Source organism: Macrotis lagotis, chromosome 1 (genome assembly GCF_037893015.1).
Source record: "Macrotis lagotis isolate mMagLag1 chromosome 1, bilby.v1.9.chrom.fasta, whole genome shotgun sequence".
NCBI lineage: Eukaryota > Metazoa > Chordata > Mammalia > Peramelemorphia > Peramelidae > Macrotis > Macrotis lagotis.
In genome coordinates this window covers 898,339,000-898,362,561 of record NC_133658.1, presented here as the reverse complement: position 1 = coordinate 898,362,561, position 23,562 = coordinate 898,339,000, and the positions used below count along the sequence as shown (strand labels likewise).

The 23,562-nt window shown below is 54.5% G+C and overlaps 3 protein-coding genes across 6 annotated transcripts in view; 2 read left to right on the top strand and 1 right to left on the bottom strand.

Annotated features, from left to right (window-relative positions):
- Positions 1–9,133, top strand: part of PUSL1 (pseudouridine synthase like 1) — a 15,646-nt gene extending 6,513 nt beyond the window's left edge. Inside the window, exons 3-8 of one of the 2 annotated variants that reach the window (XM_074218761.1) lie at positions 553–740; positions 3,198–3,344; positions 3,450–3,623; positions 7,949–8,003; positions 8,344–8,506; positions 8,772–9,133. In XM_074218761.1, the coding sequence (XP_074074862.1) occupies positions 553–740; positions 3,198–3,344; positions 3,450–3,623; positions 7,949–8,003; positions 8,344–8,506; positions 8,772–8,860 (816 nt within the window). In that variant the 3' untranslated portion in view covers positions 8,861–9,133. Of the gene's footprint in view, positions 1–552; positions 741–3,197; positions 3,345–3,449; positions 3,624–7,948; positions 8,004–8,331; positions 8,507–8,771 lie in introns of both variants that reach the window. The other variant, XM_074218758.1, reaches the window with a different exon arrangement.
- LOC141509316 (lysophosphatidic acid receptor 6-like) lies at positions 8,853–20,380 on the top strand. Of its 2 annotated transcripts, XM_074218756.1 has the most exons (5): positions 8,904–8,925; positions 9,143–9,202; positions 9,612–14,083; positions 14,491–14,574; positions 15,068–20,380. In XM_074218756.1, exon 3 carries the CDS (start codon positions 9,655–9,657, stop codon positions 10,699–10,701), a length of 1,047 nt encoding a protein of 348 aa, XP_074074857.1. In that variant the 5' UTR covers positions 8,904–8,925; positions 9,143–9,202; positions 9,612–9,654; the 3' UTR covers positions 10,702–14,083; positions 14,491–14,574; positions 15,068–20,380. The 2 variants fall into 2 exon arrangements, with proteins under 2 accessions (XP_074074858.1, XP_074074857.1); XM_074218757.1 differs by lacking the exon at positions 9,143–9,202 and having other exon boundaries at positions 8,853–8,925.
- Positions 10,905–23,562, bottom strand: part of INTS11 (integrator complex subunit 11) — a 27,895-nt gene continuing 15,237 nt past the window's right edge. Inside the window, exons 3-18 of one of the 2 annotated variants that reach the window (XM_074218754.1) lie at positions 21,144–21,241; positions 20,214–20,287; positions 18,789–19,017; positions 17,796–17,894; positions 17,640–17,674; positions 17,079–17,217; positions 15,873–15,937; positions 15,329–15,518; positions 15,048–15,131; positions 14,467–14,556; positions 12,972–13,134; positions 12,500–12,607; positions 12,347–12,408; positions 11,959–12,101; positions 11,696–11,825; positions 10,905–11,494 (exon numbers count right to left, since the gene is read on the bottom strand). In XM_074218754.1, the coding sequence (XP_074074855.1) occupies positions 11,429–11,494; positions 11,696–11,825; positions 11,959–12,101; positions 12,347–12,408; positions 12,500–12,607; positions 12,972–13,134; positions 14,467–14,556; positions 15,048–15,131; positions 15,329–15,518; positions 15,873–15,937; positions 17,079–17,217; positions 17,640–17,674; positions 17,796–17,894; positions 18,789–19,017; positions 20,214–20,287; positions 21,144–21,241 (1,775 nt within the window). In that variant the 3' untranslated portion in view covers positions 10,905–11,428. Of the gene's footprint in view, positions 11,495–11,695; positions 11,826–11,958; positions 12,102–12,346; positions 12,409–12,499; positions 12,608–12,967; positions 13,135–14,466; positions 14,557–15,047; positions 15,132–15,328; positions 15,519–15,872; positions 15,938–17,078; positions 17,218–17,639; positions 17,675–17,795; positions 17,895–18,788; positions 19,018–20,213; positions 20,288–21,143; positions 21,242–23,562 lie in introns of those variants that run through there. The other variant, XM_074218755.1, reaches the window with a different exon arrangement.

Below are 23,562 nucleotides of genomic sequence, written 5' to 3'. Positions count from 1 at the left end.
AAGCAGGGAGAGGGGCTGGGGCTTGAACTTTGAGTCCAGAGGTCCCTAGATTTTTTGGCAGGGGAATGGACAGAATGAGCTCGTGTTATCTGGAGATAGATCATTGAATAAGGGGGGAGAGGGGCTGGGGCTTGAACTTTGAGTCCAGGGGTCCCTGGATCCCTAGGGACACAGATTGTACCAAAGCATCTCAACATGGGGCAGGGACTGAGCATCTGGATAGATCTATGGAAAGCCTCCTCTGCCCCAATCTGCCACAGTGCATGATTCCTCTAGATTCCTGAAGAGCTTCCAACCTATGGGTGCCTTGGATCATAGGACTCAGAGATGGAGGGGATCATGTTCATTTTACAGAGGAGGAAACTGAGGCCCAGGTTGGGGAAGGGTCTCCTCCAGAGTCACAGCATTGGCTAGTTAGGAGCAGAGCTAGGGTTCTAATCCAGGAATTGTAGAGTCAAGGACTGTACTGCCTCATTGAGGGCTGTCCAGCTGGGAGCAGGAGGAAGGGGGTCTATGGGGCCCCTGCCTCACCTGCATCCCTTCTACTCTCAGAAAGCTGCAGAGCGGCTAAGGTCCATCACACCCGTCAAGTTCCACATCTCCAGCCGAACGGACGCTGGGGTCCATGCCCTTGAGAACTCTGCTCATCTAGACGTTCAGCGCCTGACCGGCCGACCCCCTTTCTCACCAGATATCCTCACTTCAGCCCTCAATAGACACCTTGAGCACCCTGATATCAGGTACAGTAACTCCCTCACATGTACCTCAGGTCCTTCAGGCCCAGCCCCTCTCCCTCTATCACGCCACTCACAATGTAGGCTAGACTTCCTCAACCATTCCTCAAGACACAGGCTTGTCCTCAAGTCTGGAGGGAGCCTGGGGTCACTCTCTCTAGTCCTCTAATCAGATCCTCAGGTTGTGCCAAGCCCTGGGGACCTGACCCCAAGGATTTAGGATACCCTTGCGTATCTCAGCCTTTTGTGACTCTGTCTTAGAAAGGTCTCCTTATGGTAAGAGAGTATCAGTACCAGGTAGAGTGGACAGCCCCTTTCTGGAATTGTTGAGTAGGAGATGGAGTTGAACCACTTTTGACTGATGGGAGGCCAGGACGTGGTTGACCTCTGGGTGGCTCTGTAACCTCTTTAAGGGGATTATTTCTGCCTGGGGGGGAGGGGCAAAAACTAACCTCTTCCTCACCTAAGATGTGACCTTGCCAAGCCTATGACCTTGGGGACCAAAACCAGGAGATCCTGGGCCACAGCTGACTGCTCTAGCCACGGATGGACCTCAGGGCTCTCTCTGGGGCCCTCGTCTCTTACAAATACTCTCTCTCTCCATGACTTCCTCAGCTTCTCTGGTTTCCATTTTCACCTCTGCTCCCATTCCCAAACCCCAAGCAGCCAGGTGTGGTCAGAGCTCTGTCCTTATCCTGATGGCTGTTACTCTCCCACACTCCCCTGTTCCTGGGGAGGGCACTACCATCCTTCCAGGCTACCCTGGCTCCCAGTCGAAGTGCCATTGCTGATTCCTCCCTCCCCCATCCAGTCTGTTGTCAGATGTTGTCAATTTTACCTCCATAACATTCTCTCCTCTGCCACCCCGGATGCAGACCCTCATCTCCTCTCCCTGGACTATTACAAAAGCTGCTGGTGGTAATGGGAGGGGTGTTCCCTGCCCTCAGTCTCTCCTTGCTCCCCTCCAACCCTCACTCAATCAGGAATCTCTTTCCAAGCAGCTGCCAATATCATCATCTCCCTAAAGCATAGATCCAACTATGGCATTCCCTGCTCAGTAAACTCCAGTGGCCCCCTATCACCTCTAGAATCAAGTAGAAACTCCTGTTAAAGATCTGCCTTTCCCGAGTGACTGCATCTGTAATACATTCATGTAGGGACCTTCCAGGTGCAAACACTCCCTCCACCAGTGCAGGTCAGCACTTTCTCTGTGGCCTAGTGTTCTAGAGAGTTCTGCCTCAAGCTGTGTCCAACCCACAAGTGCAGCCCAAACCTTGTGAAACTTGGAAATATGAAACAAAATAGATAAAAATCCAATAAACAAAGATATCAACACATTTAAAATGTAGCATGCAGGACTTCTTCAGGGACTGATTAGCAGTCCTCTTGGAGTTTGACACTGCTGGCCTAGAAGTCCTGGGAGGTTAGTTGACCTGACCAGTCAAATAGCTAGCATGTGTCAGAAATGGGCCTTGAGGGACAGCTAGGTGGCATAGTGGATAAAACACCGGCCCTAGAGTCATGAGTACCTGGGTTCAAATCCGGTCTCAGACACTTAATAATCACCTAGCTGTATGGCCTTGGGCAAGCCACTTAACCCCATTTGCCTTGCAGAAAAACCTAAAAAGAAAAAAAAAAAGAAATGGGCCTTGAATGTAGGCCTTTTTGGCTTTGGAGCTTGGTCTCAGGCCCGCATGCTGGTAGAGTCCTACAGGACTCTACATCTCCCTTCCCCCAGGCTCCCCGGTCATTGCGTTCTCTTAGAATCCTTGGTTAGATTCATTAGAATCCAACCTTCCCTGACCCCCTGGTTACTAGGCCCATCCTTCACTACTTGCACTGATTTTGTGTTTTGGGTCTATATATGCTTGCACACATCCTTGTTGTCTCCCCCTTTAGAATGTTTTTTTGTTTTGTTTGTTTTTTTGGCAAGGCAATGGGGTTAAGTGACTTGCCCAAGGTCACACAGCTAGGTCATTATGAAGTGTCCTGACTCCAGGGCGGGGGCTCTATCCACTATACCACCTAGCTGCCCCTCCCGCTTTCGAATGTAGGCTCCTTGGGGGCAAGGATCCTTTCATTCTCCACCTTGATTTCCCCATTGCCTAACAGTGTACCTAACTCATAGTAGACACTTAATCAATTCTTGGTGATCAGTTGATTGATTGATTGGTATGGAAGTCCCCCAACCTCAGGGTCTTTTAAAACTGGTTCTGAGGAGCCATGACTTGTAGGACTCAGGTGTTCCCGCTCCTCCACCACTGGGTTGCTCACCAGGGTGGTGCATAGTGGTAGTGCGCAGTCCTGTTATTCATCCCCTGCCTCTGCCCCAGCTGGCCTAGCTTGGGGAGGTGGGCACGGGCAGGGGATCAGTGTCTCCTCCTGCCAACTGTGATTTCCTTCAGCTAGTCTGGGACACCGGGGATTCTTCCTAGAGTCTAATTCTACCACCTCCCCGTCCAGGGTGGTTCGATCTTTTCGGGTCCCCGATGACTTCCATGCTCGCTTTGAAGCCACATCAAGGACCTACCTGTACCGGGTGGTAACTGGCTGCTCCCTGGACACACTCTCTGTGTTTGACCAGAACCTGTGCTGGGCCCTGAGGACTGAGTAAGTGTCACAGCGGTGGCTTATGCTGCCCCCTGCCACTGAGAAGGCAAGTCTCTGGGCTGGGGGTGAAGGGATCCTCCTAGCTTCCCACCCTCCTGCCCGCAGACACCTGGATGTGGCAGCCATGCAGGAAGCTGCCCGGCATCTGCAAGGAACCCACAACTTCCAGGCCTTTAGATCAGTGAGTGAGAATAACTGGCAAAACCCTGTCAAGACACTGCTCCGGGTCTCTGTGGTCCCTGGACCAGCCAGCCCCTTCACCCATCCCCAGCTGAGGAGGTAAGCAGGAAGCCTGGGCCAGGTCATCCTCCCAGACTGGAAGCCTGGAGTCTCCCTTGGAGCAAGGGCTGGGCTCCCCAGCTGACGTCCTCTCAGTCCCTGGAGGGAATGTCATCTCCAGGACCAGATGGGTTCCGTTCCCTGGGGGACCTGGGAGTCTGAGAGCTTCTGCTACCCCTCAGGGCAGTGGAGTATATGGAAAGAAGACTGGGTGGCTAAGGGTCGGTGCCTCTTCCTTGATCTCCAATCCCTCACCCCTTTGTCCTGACTGGGGGGGGGCAATGTTGCCTCATCCTGAGGCTTGTCTAATGTCTTTTGCCCAGTGGAGTGGGCAGAGCTAGGAGTAGGGTGCCACCTGAGGCACCTGGGGGAGGCCCAGCTTGCTCTGAAACCCCATCATCCCCTTCAGCTCTCTCTGGACTTGCTTTCGGGAAGGGTACTGGTGGCATCCCCCAATCTTCTCACTTTCCAGCGTCCCCTCCAAAGATCTGAAACTGGGAGCAGCAGGGATTGGAAGGGAAGTCTCTGTCAAGGGACTCTAGTCTTTTATGTGGTGAGGTGAGGGTGGCCGCAGGGCCCTGGGCCCCAGACATACTCATCCCAGATCTTGGCCCTTGCCTTGGCCCTTTCCTGCCCTTACTCCCCACCCCCATTCACGCTGGGCATCAGTGCCTGAGCCAGGCCAGGCTTACATTCACAGCTGTGCCCCCCCACTACCTCCCCCCCTACCGCCCCTGGGTACCCAGCTTCAACAAATTCCATTTCATGCTCTGTGACTCGGGGGTGGAAGCCAGGCTAAATTTAGCTCCAGAGCTGAGCAAGTGGAGAGCTGGGGGCGGGAGGCCTCACCCAGAGGCAGAGGGATGGATGCGGTGACCCTGGAGACCCCCGACAGGCCCGGATCCCGGCATCCACGCCTGGCTTCAGCGCAGGCTGGGGGCAGGGTCCTGGCTGAGCCTGCAGGGCAGGCCGGAGAGCCTGGGCTGAGGAGAAGCTTTTCACTTGTTCCGCCGGCCTGCTCCCCCTCCCCTCCTGCCCCTTTCTCAATTGGCTGCTTGTCTATTCACAGAAGGGATTTGGGGGTGGGGGGGGCTGGGACTCTGAGGGGGTTGCCTGGCAACCATGAAAGCCTCTCTGAGGCCCCATCCTCCAGCTGAATTGCAAATGGGAGCCACTCATTGGGGATGCGTCCCCATCACCTGTCTTTCCCCCCCAACACTGGGGTTGATGCCAGGGCTTGTAGGCAAATAATGCCTGTCTTTCTCTTTGCCCACCTCCTCCCCTCTGGACTTCACAGTTCCACCCCCAGGGAGAGAAGAAAGATTGGAAGACAGATTGGAGGCCTGGCTCACCCTCAATGCCCCTCAGGCCCCTTGGGATGGCAGAGGGAAGGGTTTGCCCCACGGTCTGAGATGGAGAGAAGCCACTGTCCCCTTCAGGTCTTTGGTGGGCCCAAAGGGGTCCCTGGGCTCTCCCGCCTTGACCTCTCCTGAGTGCCAGGCAGGCAGCCAGGTGAAGTCTGGGACTTGTTGACCCCTGAGCACCTTTCTAATGTCCTGGCTGGCCCCCAGCCCATTGGTCCCGGGCCCTATCCAGAACAGGGCTCCCTTGCTCCTGGGCCAACTTGGAAGAGCCTCAGGTCCCAGACCTTCTGCCTTCTAATGCCTCCACCTGACTCAGGAGTCATGGATGTAGAGCTGGAAGGAACCACGAGGCCCAGGAGGGGAGACTGAGGCTGGAGAAATTACACACTGGGAGTGACTGTGGCCGCACTCTGGCCCTCATTTCATGACCCCAATCCCCAAACTTCGCTCTGACCCCTGATCCCTGAGTCCTGAGTGCCCTGAGACCCTGCTGCCATAGCCAGGCTCCTTGTCCTGTACCCAACTGGCCTGCTCTGACCCTCCGCTCTGATCTCCAGAGGGGGAAAAGCAGAGGAACAAAGACTCTGGACTGATTGGAGACCTGAGCTGTTTAAGGCCTTTCCTGGGCCTCAGTTTCCTTTTCTGTAATTGAGGTGGTTAGGGGTTAACTAGGCTGCCCTGCTTGCTCCCTGGTGAAATTCAGTGGCATTCTGAGACCTTGCCTGGTGCCATCGACTCCCCTGGAGGGGTAGGGGTGGGCTCTTCCCAAAGCAGGTGCGGGCCAGGCAGCAGAGAAAGAGCCTTTCTCCCAGGACTCCAGAAGAGGGGAGCTGGGTCTCTGTGCCAGATGTGGTGGGGGCAGGGGGAGAGGAAGCCAGAAAAGAGACGCTCTGTCCTCGGGCCTCAGCAGCCAGGGAGGGGCAGGTGCCCAGGAGGGGGGGTGCCCGCCTGGGGGCCCTCATCCATCTTCCTTTGGGCTCTGACACTTCTCCATAGGGTTGGCAGGCACTAAGCTGCCTGGGCAGGGGGCAGAGGGGTGAAAGCAGCCATGGCAGGTGGCAGGGCCTGGCACTGCCCGGCACACTGTGGCCAACCTGCTGTCTTGGAAACTGGCTTTTAAATGATTAGCTGAGCTGATGGAGAGAGTGAGGGGCCCCTCCCGAGTCCCCTGCTGATCAAACTTGTATTAAGTGCCTGCTGTGTACCAGACTTGCTTGTATTAAGTACCTGCTATGTACCAGGCTTTGTATTAAGTATTTGCTGTGTGCCAGGCTTGTATTAATCAATCACCTGCTGTGTACCAGGCTTGTATTAATCACCAGATTTGCTTGTATTAAGCACCTGGTATGTACCAGACTTGTATTAAGCACCTACTGTGTACCAGACATTATGCTCACTCGCCTTTCATCCATGCATAGAGAGCAGCCATCATTGATGGGAGTGGGGACCAGTTCCCATTTCTCCTTTCTGAGCACCAGTAACATGAAGGATACCCCGGGGCAGCGCCCTTCCCCCTCTCCATCTATGCCAGGGCCCAGCCTGGATCAACTTCTGAGCCAGTTTATTCTAGAGCCATTTTTCTAGACCGTTCCAAAGCTGCTGCAGCCCAGCGCCTCGTATTCGGCTCCCATTCTAGAACCAGGCCAGTTTGGGATTCACGTGAGAATCACCAGTTTGGAGGTCACAAGGCAGACAGCTGGGACAGTGCGGGGAGAGAGGCGGGAAGACCCAAGTTGGAATCCAGCCTTAGCTGTGTGACCCTGAACAAGTCACCTCCTGGAGTTTCTGCCTCCTCCTTCCCCTCCTCCTCCTCCTCCCCCACCCCCCCCCAAACAGGGATCTTTAATAGCGCTGCTTCCCAGGAGGGTTGGCAGGAGAAGTCAAAATTAGAAGCACAGCATGTTTTGATCCCCTGAGAATCCTTAGAAATGCGAGCTGTTCCTTCCTACTAGTTCTGTGACCTCCGTGAGCTCTGTCTCCTCAGCCGTAAAATAATAACTGACCGTTCTAGAGCACCTTCGATATCTACCTGTGGCACTGTGACTTAAATGTTGGCCTCGCACAACCAGTCTGGGAGGTAGATCCTATTTGAATCCCCATTTAGCAGATGAAGAGGCTCTAAAGTTAAGTGACTTGCCCAGGGTCACACAGCAATCCGTATCGAGGGTTAGATTTGAACTTGGCTCTTCAGACTCCAGAATGAGTAGTCAGCCCACTGGGCCATAAGTGGATTGGGCTCAGCCTCCAAGGCTGTGATCTAGCCCAACTCCCCCTCTTCCATCAATGCAGATGAAAAACCTGCTGCCCAGGGAGGTTAAGTCATCTGCCTGAGGTCACACGCTAGTCCTTTTTCATTTCCACCATTGTGAGGTGGCCACAGGACCAAATTTAGCTTAGCTGGAGGACCTAGTCAGGGCCCCTCCAAGGATGACTGCTTGGCCATGCCCTTTGTAGTGTGGGGACAGCCCGGGCTTTGGTGGGAGGGTCTACCTCCCCTTCTAGGACCTGGGGGGAACGTCTTGCCTGGGTCACCTCTGGGCCCTTGACTGGCATCTTCCATTCCAGGGTCCCTGGTATGAAGACCGGGAGCCCTCATCAACTTCATCTCCCACTGCCATTCATTGCCCAGGAGGGACAGGACAGATTTAGAACCAAATGGAAAGAGCTCAAATTCGTATGATCCGAGTCTCTCATTTTATCGATTAAAAAAAAAACCAGAGAAGGGTGTGCAAGGTGACTGGTGGGTACAAGGAGGTTGAGAGGAAGCATGGGCGAGAGCCGGGATGGATCCAGGAGTTTGGGTTCTGGTCTGGGCTGAGTCCACCAGTGTTCATCTGTTATTTCTCCTTCAGTCAATGGGCAAAAGATTTTGGTGACAAGAGAGCAGGTAAGGGGTGTGTGGGTGGAATGGGGACACCAGGGACTCTGAGGGGGCCCCAAGTCAGCCCATTTGTATTACAGGAAGCTGCAGTTTTGGGACATAGAGTTTGAGAGCAAGTCCTTCCTGTACAAACAGGTGCGTGACCTATTTTACAGTCAAGGAGATTGAAAGGGGGATAATGGGGGGGGCAGCAGGAATTTCCTAATGCCCCAGCCCTGTGGTGGTGGGGAGCACAAAAAGGATTGCCAAGGCTCACAGTGACCCCTAGTGGGGATGAGGGAGCAGCTGTGACCCGGGGCCATGTCGCATCAACTCTAGATAAGACTCCATTTGCCAAGGTGGGGTTAGGTGGCTGTCACGTGGCTATTCACCCAGTATTGGGAGGCTGTTGTCCTGGGGGGTCTGATGGGAATGGGATGATGCCCCTGGGGGGGGGGGGTGTCCTTGGTGTTGATATCCTCAGGGCCTGCTGCAGGTGCGGAGGATGACCGCCAGTCTGGTGGCAGTGGGGTTGGGCCTCTTGACGCCCTCCCAGGTGAAGGAAAAACTGGAGAGCCAGGACCCCCAGAGTGGTCCTGCATTGCTGGTGGCCCCAGCCCGGGGCCTGTTCCTGAAATCGGTGCATTACGCTGGCCTTGGTGAGCATCCTGCCAGGGCCCAAGACCCATCGCCTCCCTGATGCCCAGCAAGAGCCCCAACCCCATCCCCCAGGCTTCTTGGACCCCAAACCCTTGGGGGGGGGGCTAGGAGTTCTGCAGACAAAAGATGCTTTCAGTTGGACTGGGGGGAGGCAGCTGGGGGAGAGGCAGGATATGAACAGACATTCAAGGGCCTCCAGGTGCCTGGGGCCAGAAGGAGCCCATTTTCTCCCCTCATATCCGGGGCTCCGCCTTCCCTTCACAGACTGGAGCCCTGGCAAGGACTGGTACAATCGCCCATCTGTCTCAAGAGGTTGCAGTCCAGGAGATGTGCCAGAGGGGCCTGGGCTCTGACTGGACCAGGGATGTCCCTGGATCTGATTTGGTCAAATAAAGGGGAACCCTTTGGACTGGTCCTGGTAAATCCCTGTGGCCTTTGCAACCCATCCTTGCCCCTAGCCCCCTGCCCACAGCAGGCTTCCCACTCCCCCAAGTACTGAACTATTCATGTCCCCAGTGCCCCCAGGCCTGTGGGGAGCCTCATTTCTAGACAGTCCCAGGCTGTTAGGATCATTTCCTGTGGGTTTGGGGCTGGGGAGGGAGGGGGAGGTGTCACATGTTGCTTTTCTGAGGTAGAAAGTTTCCTGTGGCTCGGACTAGGCAGAGGCCCCCAGTGGATGCTCAGCCACAGCTCCTGTGAGTAAAACTGGGGGGGGGTCTTTTGGGCCAACCTGGGGGCACTCGGGCTTTAGACCCAGGTCTCCCCATTTAGAAGCTGGCCAAACCCACTCCTCCTGGGCCTGTGTTCTCAGGGGTCTCCTGAGATGGGCCTTCCCCCCTACTCCCATGAGCAGTTGACAAGGGGGTGGAAGTGTTGGGAGGGGGAGGTGTGAGGGAAGGGGGGTCCGGTCCAGCCTGACTGGGGGGTGGGCAGTGAGCATTCATGACTCCTCACTGGTGCCTAGCATGGAGCCTCAGTTGCTCCTTCCTCTACCCGCCCCCCCTTCCATCTGGCCCCGAAGCTGTGACTGGTACTCTGGGGGGGGGGGGGGCTGACCTCACACTCTAACCAAAAGGGAGTGAAAATCAAGGTCGTTCTCCCCAGATTCTTGGAGCTGTGGCCCGGGGTCCGGTCAGCCTCAGCCGTGATGCCAATGACACTGAATGCCACGGGAAGACACCTGGCCACCCAGTTCTGGCGCCGTCCCCAGCCGCTGGCCATGGCTTACAGTGTGGTCTTTGCTCTGGGCCTGGTTGAGAATGTGGCAGCAGGCAGCCTCCTCGTCTGGAGGCTGAAGCGCTCCAGCCCCACGTCTGTGCTCCTGCTGAGCATGACGGTGGCCACCATTGCCTTCACATGCGCCCTGCCCCTCCAGATCCACTATCATCTGCATGGGGGCAACTGGCGCTTTGGGGACCTGGCCTGCCGCCTGAATGCCACCCTCCACTGGGCCTTCATGTACCTGAGCATCACCTCTTTCTTCTGCCTTTGCCTGGACCGCTGCCTGGCCCTGGCCTACCCCTTCACACGCCTCCGGCTCTGCAAGGTCCACTGGACTGTGGGGTGTGGGGTACTCTGGGTGCTTGCTGGGGGGGTGGCCTGCCCCCTGGCACTGGGTGGACCCCTGAACTGGACCAGTCCTGACAATCACACCTCTTGCCTTGAGAATTTTGTGGAAGATGTGCATTCTGGGGCTTACGGCACCTATACCCTGGTGATGGGCTTCCTGGTGCCCTGTGCCATCATCCTGGGTGGCTACCCACTGCTGGCCTGGTGTGTGGCCTCTGGCCGCAGGACATGGCGGTGCCACAGGACGCTTAGGACCCTCGGCTTCAGCATGCTCCTGTGCTCCATCTGCTTCCTGCCCTATTCCCTCACCCACCTGCTGCAGCACCTGTCTGGCCCCAGCCCCTTCCTCCGCCACTTGCGCCAGGTGACGCTGCTGCTGCTGAGTCTGAGCTCCTGCCTCAGCCCCATCATCTGCCTGCCTTGGGCACCCCGGACCAGCTGCCGACTCTGGGCTTGCCTCTGCCACCACAGGCCCAAGGAGATCTTCACCATCTATGATGGCAGGCTGGCTGAGTCGTCCTGCCAGATACTGGGCTGGGGGGGCCAGGCTGGAGAAGCAGGCCACAGAGCTCATGGCCACAGGTGCCCCATAGAGGTTGCCCCGGCCCCTGGTCCCCTCCACTGAGCCAAGCACAGGAACCCAGGGACAATCCAAGGAGCTGGTTGGCAGTCCCTCGTTCTGAGACTAGGGGCCTGGGGATTGCAGCACCTACACCAGCCTGTGTCCAGGGGTCTGGAGTAAAGTCCACCTCCCTCCCCAGGAAGTAGGCTTTCCCTATTCACCATTCCCCCCACCCGCTGCTCTGAATTAATCAGTGAGGGAGGCGAGCAGCCCAGGCTGTGGCTGGTCCCCAGGCCCCTGCTCTGCGGCCCTTGGTTAGCAGGTCTGTGGAGCTGGGAGGGGACAGGACCCCAGGCCCTAATTCCTGAGCTCAGGGATTGCTGGTGGAGATGAATAAAAGGCAAGGAAGGAGGATGCCAAGCTGTTGGTGGCTGTTGATTTAATTCTTGTCCTTAGAGGCAGGCTCCGTGACAGAGCCTTGTCCTAGGCCCCCAAGGCCTTCGAGAGCCAGTCTGACCAATTAGCAGAGACTGGGTCAGCCTCGACCCCCAGCAGGCCAAGAGGAGGCCACGTGGCCCAGAAGATCATGGGTAAGGATGGAGAGTGATGCCCAAGCAGTGCCCCCATGTGGGCCTGGGCTAGACCTGGAGCCCCAGCCCCCGGGCTTCTATCTTCCTGAAGGGCACAGAAGCCCCTCCAAGACCAAGACCCTGGGGCCCTCTCCCCGAAGCATGTCCAAAGGGTCCAGGAAAGGAGGAAAAGGACTGAGAGCACTTGGCAGCTGTGGCCCTCAGCTGGGCGCCTGTGGGAGCCCCTTCTTCAGCAGTGATGTGAGGTAGCTGCCCAGCTCTTCATCCTGCACAGGAGAGAGAAGGAAGATCAGTGGTGGGTGGCCACTTAGGAGGGCACAGGGCCAGCGTTGGCAGGACCCTGGTCTACACTGGCTACTCCTCCAGAAGGCAATCCATAAAACAAAGGCAGACACTCCAATGTCTCCCCCTGCCTTGGGATCACAGACCCTGCTGCTGACTGGATGGGACACCTGGGGGGGGCTCACCTGGTAGGTCCAGGAGACCAACAGCACCTTGGTGCCTGGATCCTCTGAGTGGGCAGTGGCCTGGATGAGGATGGACTCCACCATGATCGAGCCGTCAGGCAGGTGTTGGACTGAATGAGATTTCAGGACGCTGAGGGAAGGAGTGGGGGTGAGGCCGGCCAGACTGCAGCTGCTCCCCACCCCCCAGCTTCAGGCCAGGCCAACCGAGCCCTAACCTCGGTGCTTTCTCACTCCCACTCTGGGGGTCCAGTGCCCCCCCTCACCTCTTCAGGTGGCTGTAGACACGCAGCACGGTCTCCTGTTCCTTGCGGTTATCATGGATGTGAACGCGGCACGTGAAGCGCAACTGGTGTTCTGCGAGGCCCAGTTCCTTGAGGGCCTGCTCCGAGGACACCAGTCGGAAATTCTGGGGGGGGGGGGGGGGAGGTCACGGTCCCTCTGGGTCCTCGTGCCCTGCCCAGCCCCTCCCTCCACCAGGTGACTCCCCTTCAGCCCCTGTGGCAGGACAGGCCCAAGTGACCAGCAGATTGGGTCCCATCACCTCCAGAGCCAGACTGGTCACCATCCTGACTGCTCCCGCCTCCCACACAGCCCTCAGAATCACAGTGGGACTCATGAGGCTGAGCAGTTGGGACAGGTTGGGACACTCACACTGTCCTTCATGATCAGAGTGCCGTGCAGGAGCTTGGGCCTCTTGGCATCTGGGATCAGGCCTGGAGGGAGAGGGTGAAGAGGCCGTCTCTGCCTCATGCCTCTCCACCCCAGTCCCCCGCCCCCAACTCCGCCCCACTCCCAGGACCATACCCAGAGCCGTCTCCCTCTTCAGCAGGCCCAGTGAGATGCCCACGGGGATGTTGGGGTGGGTGAGCAGGGTGACGGTCTCTCCATTGGCTGGCATGTAGCAGTTCACATCTGACAAAGGCAACATCAGATTAGATGCCACCCTCCCAGTGCAGCCCCCACAGCCCATCCAACTTGCCACCTCAAACCAACAAGCCTGCCCGGCATGCCCTTCTTCTCTGCTTGGGGGAAGAGGACAGGGGGGTCCTTCCCAAAGCTGCTTCAGGTCTCCTGAGGAGACCATCTTCCCTACACCAAGACCAAAGTAACAAGAAACCACCCCCACCCCACAGGGCGCTTCCACCCCAACCACCTTCCCATGTCCAGAAGCCAATGAACACTGCCTCAAGCACCAGCAGGAGGGGGTCTGGTCCAGATCCACCCGCGGGGCATTTCCACCCTTGTTCCCCTCCCCCCCCCCGGCCAGGTCACCCACGGAATTCCTGCTCGATCTTCTGCTTCAGGAATTCCATCTTCTTGGCTTCCCCGTGGACCAGCAGCACGTTGTCTGGCTCGGCCTGGCGGACCAGCTGCATGATGCCCTTGGCATCGGCGTGGGCGCTAAAGGACATGTATTCCACCTGCATCTTCACCTCAAGCTGGGGGCAATGGAAGAAGTCACATGCAGACAATGGGCACAATTCAGCCCCACCCCGGTGGCCTCATGTTGGCCAAACCTCCCCCTGGCCTGACCCCACCACCAGCTCAGTGGAACTCGACCAGGTCCTGCCTCTGATCCTTCAGTTACGTGACACAAGGCAGGTTGCTTCCTCTCCACCTCAGTTTGCTCATCTGTAAAATAAACCCTATCACAGGCCTGCTGAGGATCTAAGGAGACTGTGCATCTGAGGGGCTGTGCCAATCTCAAGGGCTGTTATGGCAATACCAGCCTTCTAGCCATCCCTAGGCCCTACACCAGCTCCAGCACTGATGCCAGGTGGGCACCTGCTACCTTCAGTCTGCCACTGGAGATCACAAGGGTCTGTCTGAAGCTCCAAGGAAAAGGCAGGGACCCCCCCTTTCCACAGAGGGCCTGAGGTGAGTCTGGGGTCCAGCTCTGGCCAAGAGGGGGTCTACATATGGTCAATGGTAGCTGCTTGTAAACACATGAGGAGCCTCTTGTGCTGACCATACAAGATTCTCATGAAGCTGGAGCAATGGTGTGCAAAGAGCCACCAAAGACAAGACAGAAAACCGGACCAGAAATGGATGTGACAGAAGAGCCAAAAGACCCACCAAGGAAAGAGGGTTGGAGCGCAGGCCCTAACTCCGGGCGACCCATGCACTCAGCCTCAGACCCCTCTTATTACAATTCCAGGCTTTTCACCAGCACAGGCTAAAGACTTGGGCTCAAGCTGCCCCTTCCTAAGAACCCTGGACAGAACAACTGACCCCTGGATCCTAGATCAGACAAATGAACAGGACATGACCGAGGTCAAACAGGTTTGCCCTGTCCAAGGTCACACAGAGCCAAGCCCTCTTGATGAGGCTGGACATTTGTTGGGAGGAAAGCCAAGGATGCCAGGCATCTATACCCAGGATATCGAGGTGAGATCTGAACTCAGACACACTGACTGGCTCCAGGGCTCCACTGGGGGTCCCATCCAACAGCCCCCCACCTCATTGAACTGTTGGGAGATCGCAGTGAAACAATGAATGGAGGGTTTGAGAACCTTAAAAGGCCTCTCCAAGGCTTATAGGTTTAGAGCAGGATGATGCCTAAGAGGTCACTGAGTCTAAGCTCATATTTTACAGATGAGAAAAATGAGACCGTCCCCCAAGCCAGAGTCCATAGGCAGCAGCATTAGAGTCTGTATAATGAGGGCACCTGCTGGACCCAGAGGTCTTGTTCCCGCTCAGTACTGGGTGGTTGGGGTACTAGGATTTTTTTCCTGGAAGCCCCTGCCCCCCACAAGCACTTGGGGACTCACAATCTGCCTCCCTTCCATCTCCAGCTTCCGCTGCCCACTCAGGATCTTGTGGCCCACAGTCCCCTGCACACAGTAGCCTGGCATGATGACCTAGGAACAGACCAAAAGGTGAGACCCTCCCAGCCCCAGCCAGGCTCTCCTCTGGGTCCCAGTAGGAGGAAGCCCTTCCCAAGGGATAGCAGCCATGATGGGCAGGCAGGAAGTGCAGGCAAGGAGCCCCTGTAGGACCGGAGCAATGAGAAGGACTCAGTCCAGGGAGAGGGGGTGATGGAAGAGAGCTTAGCTGAGCCGAGGCGGGCTGGTAGACCAGATGGCGCCAGGCCCAGGCCAGAAGGCATGAGACTATCGGGGAGAAAGGAGCCAACCTCAGCCCACCCACCCCAAGAGGAGCAGCTGGGCCCCAAACCCCCTCCTCCACACCCTTTCCCGAGCTCATGCGAGATGCTTCCTGCATGGAGACGACAGCTGGCCCTGCCCCACCCTCTCATGCTTCCTTAAATAACCAGAATGATCAAAGGATACAGTTCCCGGCCCATGCCCCATGAGCCAGGTCGGGTCACAGGTGACAGCCATCCCCTTACCATGTTCTTCTCATTCCCAGCCCATTTCCTGAAGATCTGCAGTGACTGCCCAGCATGCAGCATGCCTGGGGTTGCAAAGACAACCTGGATGGAGAAAGAAGTGGCGCTCACAGTACCCAGGGTCACGAGCCCGGGTTGACTCAGTGCAGCTCTAGAGACGCTCAAGTGTGACCACACAGGGCTGCAGCCAGAGCCCCTCGGGTTAGAGCCTCTGAACACATTCCCCACGTCCCTATCTAAACCAGGCCTCCAGACTGGGAAATCCAGAGGGGCCCTCATACCATTGGTCCAGGGTTATCAGCAAAAGCTCGGTCAAAAGCCTTGATATGTTTGAATTCAAACATGTTTCTCTGCACAAATGTTTTCCGGATCTTCTGATTGGTCCAGGTGATGAAGAGCTTGTAGTAGTGATTGGCCTTCTCGGTCAAACCCGTGGAGAAGTAGATCGGGGCTTTCAGGTTCATTCTTTCCCTTTGGGAAGAGAAAGGGAAGGTAGTCAGTGAAGTGGTAAGCCTAGCTCTGCCCTGGACAATGGTCAGAACACAATTCTTATGCTCAATTTTGGAAGAACCTGATGAGCTCAGGGGCTCCCTGCTTCTCCCATCCCCCACAAACAGAACTCCAAAGAGAAACACAATTGTGCCAATGTCCAATTCCTGCAGCCTGGGCACCATCGGGCCCACAGGCGCTGCCAGATTTCTAGCTACGAAGGTACCAGTCTTCAAGGGTTTTCTTTTGTATGTTCACGAGTATGAGTAAGAACAGAAACCCTCCAGTGAGACCCTCCCTCTCCCCCAGGAGAGAAGCGGTTAGAGGTCCTCTTACCAAAACGTTTCCAGAAGGATACAGAGCTCCTGAGCCCGGCCCAGAGCAAACACCGGGATGAGAACCTGCAGAGAAAGGCCCAGGGCCCAGAAGCATCACTTGGAGCTGCCTCAGGCCCAGGGAGGGTCCTGGGCCACTCCTCTCCACCCTCCCTGGGGTCTCTCTACTCTCTATGGCTGCTGCCTTGCTAGTTTTTAAGGAAGCATCATTTCCTTCTCCAGAAACACTGGCTTGTTTCAGAGAACGCCCTCAGCAGGTGTGTGCTGCAGTAGAAAGAAGGCTGGTGGGGGGGTCCTGGCCTTGATTTCCCTCTTTACAATGAGGGGGCTTCCTATGATGATCTAGAAGGCCCCCTCCAGCACCAATCCTAGGATGCCACAGCAAAGAGTAGCAGCTAGAGCAGGGTCTGAGGGTCACTGGTTCTGGCCCTCTGAGGGCCAAGCCATCACTTCATCCACCACAAGACTAGTAAGCTTTAAGCTTGACCTGTGTCCCAGGTACTGAGCTGAGAAAAGGGCTCCTGCCCTCCAGAGCTCCCAGAGACAAGCTGGTCCATCTGAGGAGCAGCCGATGCCAAGGCTTGGAGAGTGTGAGGAAGAACATGTTGCCAGGTGGGACAGAGGAGTGGAATGGACACCTGAGTTGAGAGCCTTGAAGGTCAACAATGGCTCTGTATTTGGTCCTGAAGCCACTGGCCTTTACTGAGGGGTCAGATATACAGCTTAGGAAAACCACCCTGGCAGGAGACCTGGGCAAGGAGAAGAGAAATAAGGAGCAGAGGTTGAAGGGACCTCCTTGGATACTTTACCAGAAAGGAGGACCCTGCGAGTGTGATTCCAAGCAGGGAGTTGAAGGAGCCCTTGAAAGCTTCCTGAGAGGGAGTTCTGCCACACAGGGACACCCCAGGGCAGAGTCCTGGGCACCCTGAGGAGGAGGCACCAGTCTGGGACTGGAGGCCCGACAGGTAGCAGCCTCAGTGAGGTACCCACACACCAAGCCCCCTCGGTCATCGTGGCATAGAGCAGCCCCTTCTGCAGGCCTGGGAGCCCTCTCTGTCTCCTTACTTGTCCTATCTTGCCCAATGAGGGTGGACATAGCATGGCGCCTGGTATGCAGGAGGTGCTTAATAAAGGCTTGCTGACTTCTAGTTTTGATCTCTTCCCTCTCTGGCTTCAAGGGGAGAGGGCCCCCTTCTTCCTCGGTTACCTTTCCGCCCCTCTCCACCGTCTCATGGACTTTCTTCAGAAAATCCCTCTCCCGGCAGCGCTTGGAGTCTCGGATGGTCGTCGCGTATGTGGACTCGGTGATGAGCAGGTTGGGTCGGCACTTATCGATCCAGGCAGCCCTGCAAGGTGAGGCAGGAAGCCTGCCATGAAGCTCAGCCTGCTGTGACCCAAGCCCACCCAGCTTTCCTGTCTGTTCTCCACCAAGACATGTTTAGTAAATGAATCCTCCTGGTGGAGCTTCGCCCCAAAGGAGACAGAGGGCAGGGAAATGGGCTGCCCATTTGCCTGTGCAGAGTGCAGCCCTCCCAATGCACATTAACTCTACAGCTAACTGCCCCTCAGCTGTAGGCAGCGTGAGGGGAGGGGAGGACAAAGTTGAGTTCAGAGAAAAGTTCTCAGATGCTCCTCTGATGCAGGCTGTTCTCAGCAGGCATTTATGCAGGGAACAGGAACAGCCACACCTAGCCTTCTAAGTTAACAGGCCCTTGCTGTGACCCCCCCAACCCTCTTGATTTAAGTAGAAGCTCCTCATTCCACCTACCCCAAATGCCGGTCCGGAGTCATGTTGTAATCACCCTAGCCAGAGAGAGCCAAAGGGAAGCAGAGATCAGCCTTCCATTTGGAAGGCACCTCTGCCTGCCGCCTGCCCCCTGCCCCAAACTGCTGCCCCCCCCACTCTGGTGGCCTGAGCCCTTACTGTGTAAACAGCAGATTCTGAGCCAACTTTGATCTGGAACATGGCAGCTCCCAGCACATGGCCCGCATAGTAGGCCTTGATTTCCAGCTCATCGTCCACCTGCGGGCAGAAGAGCCAGCTTTCATTCCAGCATACTGAGGCAGAAGGGAGGCAGGGTGGGCAGCAGAGGTAGTGGGCAGACACTGGACAGGCACAGACCCAATCTTTGCTCTCTGCCACAACTGGGCATTTCAGCTTGCCAAAAAAGCAACCTGAGACCAGATATGCCTTGACCCTACAAAGGGAGTCCTTTCCTCCAGGCTGTTCCCCTCCCCTCTGGGCAACAGGGGCATCTCTGCCCATCACAGCAAGACCTTGGAGAATAACAGCAAGTGCTGCCTGCCTTGTTCTGTATAGCAGAGCTGAAAGAAGCTCTTAACCTGGTACAGATGTCACCATTCACAGAGGAACGAGCACTCACAAGGCCAAGGGAGCAATGAATGAGAGGGGGGAAGATTCGTAGAGGCCACGGGAGCCAAGCCCCAAACACAGAAGCAGAAACAAGGACTGGGTCAAGGTGTGGAGACAGACTAGGTGTAAGGCAGAGCTTGTTGGCCTCCTAACAGGAGAGGGACAGGGGCCCTTCCTCACTGCAGGGCTTTAAGCAGGGGCTGGGGGCCTGTGCAAGTGGGTCTGGTTTGAAAGAGGGAACACAGGTAGGAGAAGCTGATCTCTGAGGTCAGGAACAGGGAGACTTTTAGCTCCTAGAGAAGGCTAGTGCTCAGTCACAGGCACTAATGGAGGCTCTCAGTACTGTGGCTTTGGAATACCGGGCCCACTCTCTCTGCAATGGCCTGGGCTCGGGCTAGACTATAATTATTCTACATTCTTCACTCCTGGGGGCTAAAAGGAGGAACCAGACTTAGATAATCTAAGAAAGGCATAATCAAGAAGGAACTGATGCCAGAGCCCAAGGGAAGCTGAACCATGGCTCTTCCAGGCACCGCCCCTGACCTGGACAGTCTGGTGAAGGTGGACAGCCACAACTTTCTTCATGCAGTCCTTGATCATCTGTGAAGTAAAGAAGTTGGTCTCCCCCTTTTTATCCACAGTAATCTTCCGGTAGTCCTCCAGCAGAATGGGGCAGATGGCCTTGGTAGGATGAGTCATGTAGATGGGCCCATCGTAGCCCACCATCTCGCTGAAGTAAGGCAGGGCTCCACAGTGGTCCAAGTGGAAGTGGCTAGGTTAGCATGTGGATGTGGAACAAAGAATTAAAAAACAAAATGTTAAGACTTGCATAAAGTGAAGCAGAGAGATGGCAGGACCAGGAGAAAAAGGAACACATCTACTATAACCATGCAAATGATGGCCACAAAACTCGGGTTAAAACATTGGACAACGCTGGGACTATCTTGCTAAAATGTCTGGCCTTCTGCTCTTCTAACAAGTGGGAAATCACAAAAGGGCATTCACTGTTGAACATGTAAACACTCTTTTCTGTTGTTTGGTTTAACAGTCTTCAGGAAGTATACAATGTGGTTGGTTTGAGAGCTTATGTTTATCTGCTGCATTCAAATAATTTATCAATAAAGGCCATTTCTTAAAAGAAAAGAAAATGGCTTGGAGTGGGCAAGCCAAGGTTGCCAGCTGTGTGGGCCAGACTCACCCCTTCCCAGAGCTGAACCCACAGGATGATTTAAGGTACTTTAGGAGCCTGAAATTCTTCCCTCTGGTCTCCCATGACAGTCTACTGTAAGGACTGTGCACCTTCTATTTAGGGAATTATCTCAGGAGGAGGTCAGTTTAGAGAAAGGCTACTCACAGACAATCCTGCTAATGAGGAGGGACTTTAGGACTGCTGGAGTCATTACTTGATGCGTTCCAAACCCTCCACTTCGTTAACAACAACTCATATTTGACATCAATTAAAGACTAGAATTTTAGTGATGGAAGGAACCTCGGAAGTTAGCTCCCCTAACCCTCATTTTACAGATGAGGAAACTGAGGCAGGGAGAAGTCAAGTGACTTGCCCATGCTCCAAAGGGAGCAGCAGTGATGGGCTTTGGCCTCCGTGGTCAGTGCTCATGCCACATAACTCTAAGGTTTATAACATCATGATACAGGGCAGAAAAGAGTTAGCCTCAGAAAGAGGAAATATGGTCTCAAGCCTACCCTCTGGCACTGATGGGCTATAAAATGTGGGGCCAGTCACCCACTGGCTGGAAAGAAGCTATGCCAAGGCCAGGCCTCAGCTTGTGCTCACCATCCAGATTGGCTGCTCAGAGGGCATGCCACCAGGAGTAACGTCGATGGCTGTGGAGGCTGGCCACTGTCTCAGGACGGTTGAGAGGGTGGACCAAGGAAGACTGACTTCCAGGGCCAGGTTCTCCCACTCCAGTATATTCTCTCCATTCTAATAACCCTCAAGGTTCCTACCTGATAATGACGCAGTCCAGGAAGTCCGTCAACCTTCCATTCTGGGTAATGTAAGAAAAATCTGGAAAGCGTCTCTAAGGAAAAGCAAGACAGAAAGAGGCTCCGTTAATCGGCAGAAGGGCTCAGGGACACAAGCCAGGAGGCCTTGGGAAAGAGCAGAAGCAGCCTGGGCTCCAGCGATGACAGCAGATTCCAAGCCAGGTCGGGAGATCAGGCCCAGAGCTCACTTTGGTTTCCTCATTTATTTTTTAAATCCGTGAAGAATGAAAATGCTGCCAATTTGGGGGCTCTGGGTTGACCTTACAAGTCAGTCACTGTGTTTGAAGGTTTGTGATTATTTAAAAAGAAAAGTGGGTTTAAAGTTCCCAAACGTTCCTCCCTGAATGGAGCTGGACTGCTTCCACCCTACAGGAAAGGTCCTACATGAAGGGTGTTGGGCAATAGGCTCCCATCCCAACTGCTTGTGACATTTAAGCCCAAGCCTGAGGGGAGTCAATGCAGCACCTGACCAGCCCAGTAAGGGGCAGACCCCAGATCCTTGGTCAGAGCATCTTCTCTCCAGCATTTAGATTCCCCTAAGCAGCTCACAAGCAAATAAGTAAACCAGAAAGCCTGCCTCCCACCCAGCACTGGGTCTGACCTGAAGGTCCCGCTTCCCCCAAGCCAGACTCTAATGGGAGGGTAAACAATGGTGGGTATGCAAAGTCCTGGTTTGGGTGGCTCTGAGGCTAGGGGCCTGGGTCCCAATAGCTATGAAAAAGCAGAACAAGGTTTATTGGTTCCCCGAGGCCATGGAAACACCTCACACAAAATGAGAAGGGGAAGATGGGTTGAGAATGACTCTGAGCACCCTCCAGAGCACCCTCCCCCTACTCCAAACAGCTATCTACTGTCCCATCGCCACCACCCCCAGGCTTCTGAAGAACTTACGTCATCATTGTAGCCCATGTGCATCCCACAATCCAACATGACATTCTTGCCGGCAATGGAGACGAGGATGCAGCTGCGGCCCACGTCCTGGCCAGCCCCTGTGCCAGAGCAGAGCAGAGATCCAGATCCGTGTGGTTGCCAAGCATCTTCCTCCTACATGCTCACCCTACACAGAAGCCCCCATCCCTTAGCCTCTCTCTCCTTCCCTCTTTAGGCCTTTCTATTGCTGACAAACTTCATTTTCTCCAGGGACCCTTCCCTTGGCCACTGTGCCTCACCAAGCAGTCCTCTGCTCTGGCTTCCTCTGGCCCAGCATCTTCAGCTTATGGTTCAAATTCAATGGTATGGCAGTTTTGCTAAACTGGTCTCTCTCTGTTTAAAGAGATGACTCTCTGGCTAAATCTGAGGAAGAATAAACTGTATAAAAGTATTAACTTTTTTGGAAAAAAATCAATTGCAAATGTTTTCTCACAGATTCTAGCTTTGAGTGTGATTTTGTGTGTGAGTGTATGTTTTTATGTGCATGTGCATGCACCTCGTGGTAGGTGTCTGGGGGTTGCCTCCTACCAGCAGTGCCTGGCAGAGGAGAAAGGGCATCAAAGACATCATCAGGCCCACCTGCAGAGGGCAGGGGTGACACAGAAGGGCCGTCTTCCACACCATGGGATGGAGGGAACATCCACACTACCAAGTCACCAATCCATCCAGGAAGGACAAGGTATGAAGTTCACCCAACACATCCTGGGGTTCTGGAGTTCCCTGAGGATGGAAGCTATGCCTGGGATCTGCTGAGCATCCCAGTACAAGAGAAAGAACAGTCTGAAAAACTCGAGCCCCTGAAACAAGGGCCCCCAGATGAGGTCTGCCTTCCCCTACGCTAGCATTACACTGGCTGGGTTCTCCCAAAGTCCCTGTGTAAGATGGAGCTGACTCTCAGGTTCTGCTTGGGGAAGCTGAGGTCCAGGATCACCAAGGGACTTAACAAGGCACGCCATCATTGAATATGTGCTCAGCTCTGTGATTGTGCCCCAGCCCACCCATGCCTCCCCACCCTACATGACTCCTGTCTGTTCCTGTAAACCCTCTCCCCCAGTGGGTTTTCTTCCAGATCTGTGGCCCCTGGGTGGTGCTTGTGAATCATGGGGGCCATACACTAGCATCCCCTTGCTCCCCCTACATAACTGTCCTACCAACCCTTCTAGTCACACTCTTTCTGCTACTGAGCATCCTGCTCACACCCTCCCTTGAGTGCCCACAACTTTGGTTCTTCTCAGACTGCAGCATTCCCAAGCCTTGCACCCAGTCACCATCTCTTCCCTCCTATGATCCCCCTTCAGCACATACAGGGATGGCCCCATTTGGGATCTCATCATCACAACAAGTTTTCTACCACCACCACCCACAAATATGAAGTTCCTCTCTATCCTACTTCTGTGCCTCCCAACTTTCAGAGGCCATCATCACCACTACCACCCTGCTGATAGCTTTTTCCTTCCTCTATTTAGCTAATCCATTCAGCTTCTCACTGGGCCCAACCCCTGACTCCCCTGTCCATCATCCCATCCCTTTTCAAACCTCAACCTCATGTGCTGCAGGACCCTTGAGACAGTCAATGCAGACAAGCATCCTTTCACTGCTCCCTCATCAATTCTCTGGTCAAAACTTCTCCCCTCAAAAAACAAACGAACAAAAAAACACCTCTTCTCAAACTTCCAATAGCACCACCTTCTCCCTCCCTCCCCTTTGGCAGAAGACCATGAGTCAAGCTGTCCCAGGCACCCTCCTTCCTGAGTCATTTCTGCACTTTCCACCTCATCATTGGTCCTTTTTCCTTGCCAAAGCCAATCCCTCCATGTGTACACTGAATCTTCCAACTCCTTCAGGAGACTGTCCCTTCAAATATCCCTTCTCTCCCTATCTTTCTTTTTAAAAATATTTTTATTATTTTTTTTCTTATGTTACATAAGAGTTTCCCTTCCCTGAGGGCCATCCCATATGACAATATCTTTTTAGAGGGAAAAAAAGAACTGAATAATATATCGAAAAAGTTCAAAAACAAATGCAGTGTAAAATATCTGTGAATCTCCATGAAGGGGCATGTTAGAGGTATCTTCTCATGTTTCTTCATCCATGTCAACTTGATCATTATAATTTTAAAAATTTGCTTTTTGTCATTGTTCTTTCCATTTATATCATTGTTAGTACTATGTATATTGTTTTCCTGGCTCTGCTTACTTGACTCTGCATCAGTTCAAAGATTTCCTCACTTTTCTGTATTTATCACACACATCCTTTCTTACAGCAGTCTTATTCCATTACATTCATAGACTACAATTTGTTTAGTCATTACCCAATTGATAAGCATCTACTTTGTTCAAAGTCTTTACTATCTCAAAAAAATTTGGAAAATTTTTTCTCA

Excerpts from the sequence above, each read along its gene's own strand:
- LOC141509316 (XM_074218757.1), top strand. The coding sequence starts at position 9,655 with ATGCCAATGACACTGAATGCCACGGGAAGACACCTGGCCACCCAGTTC.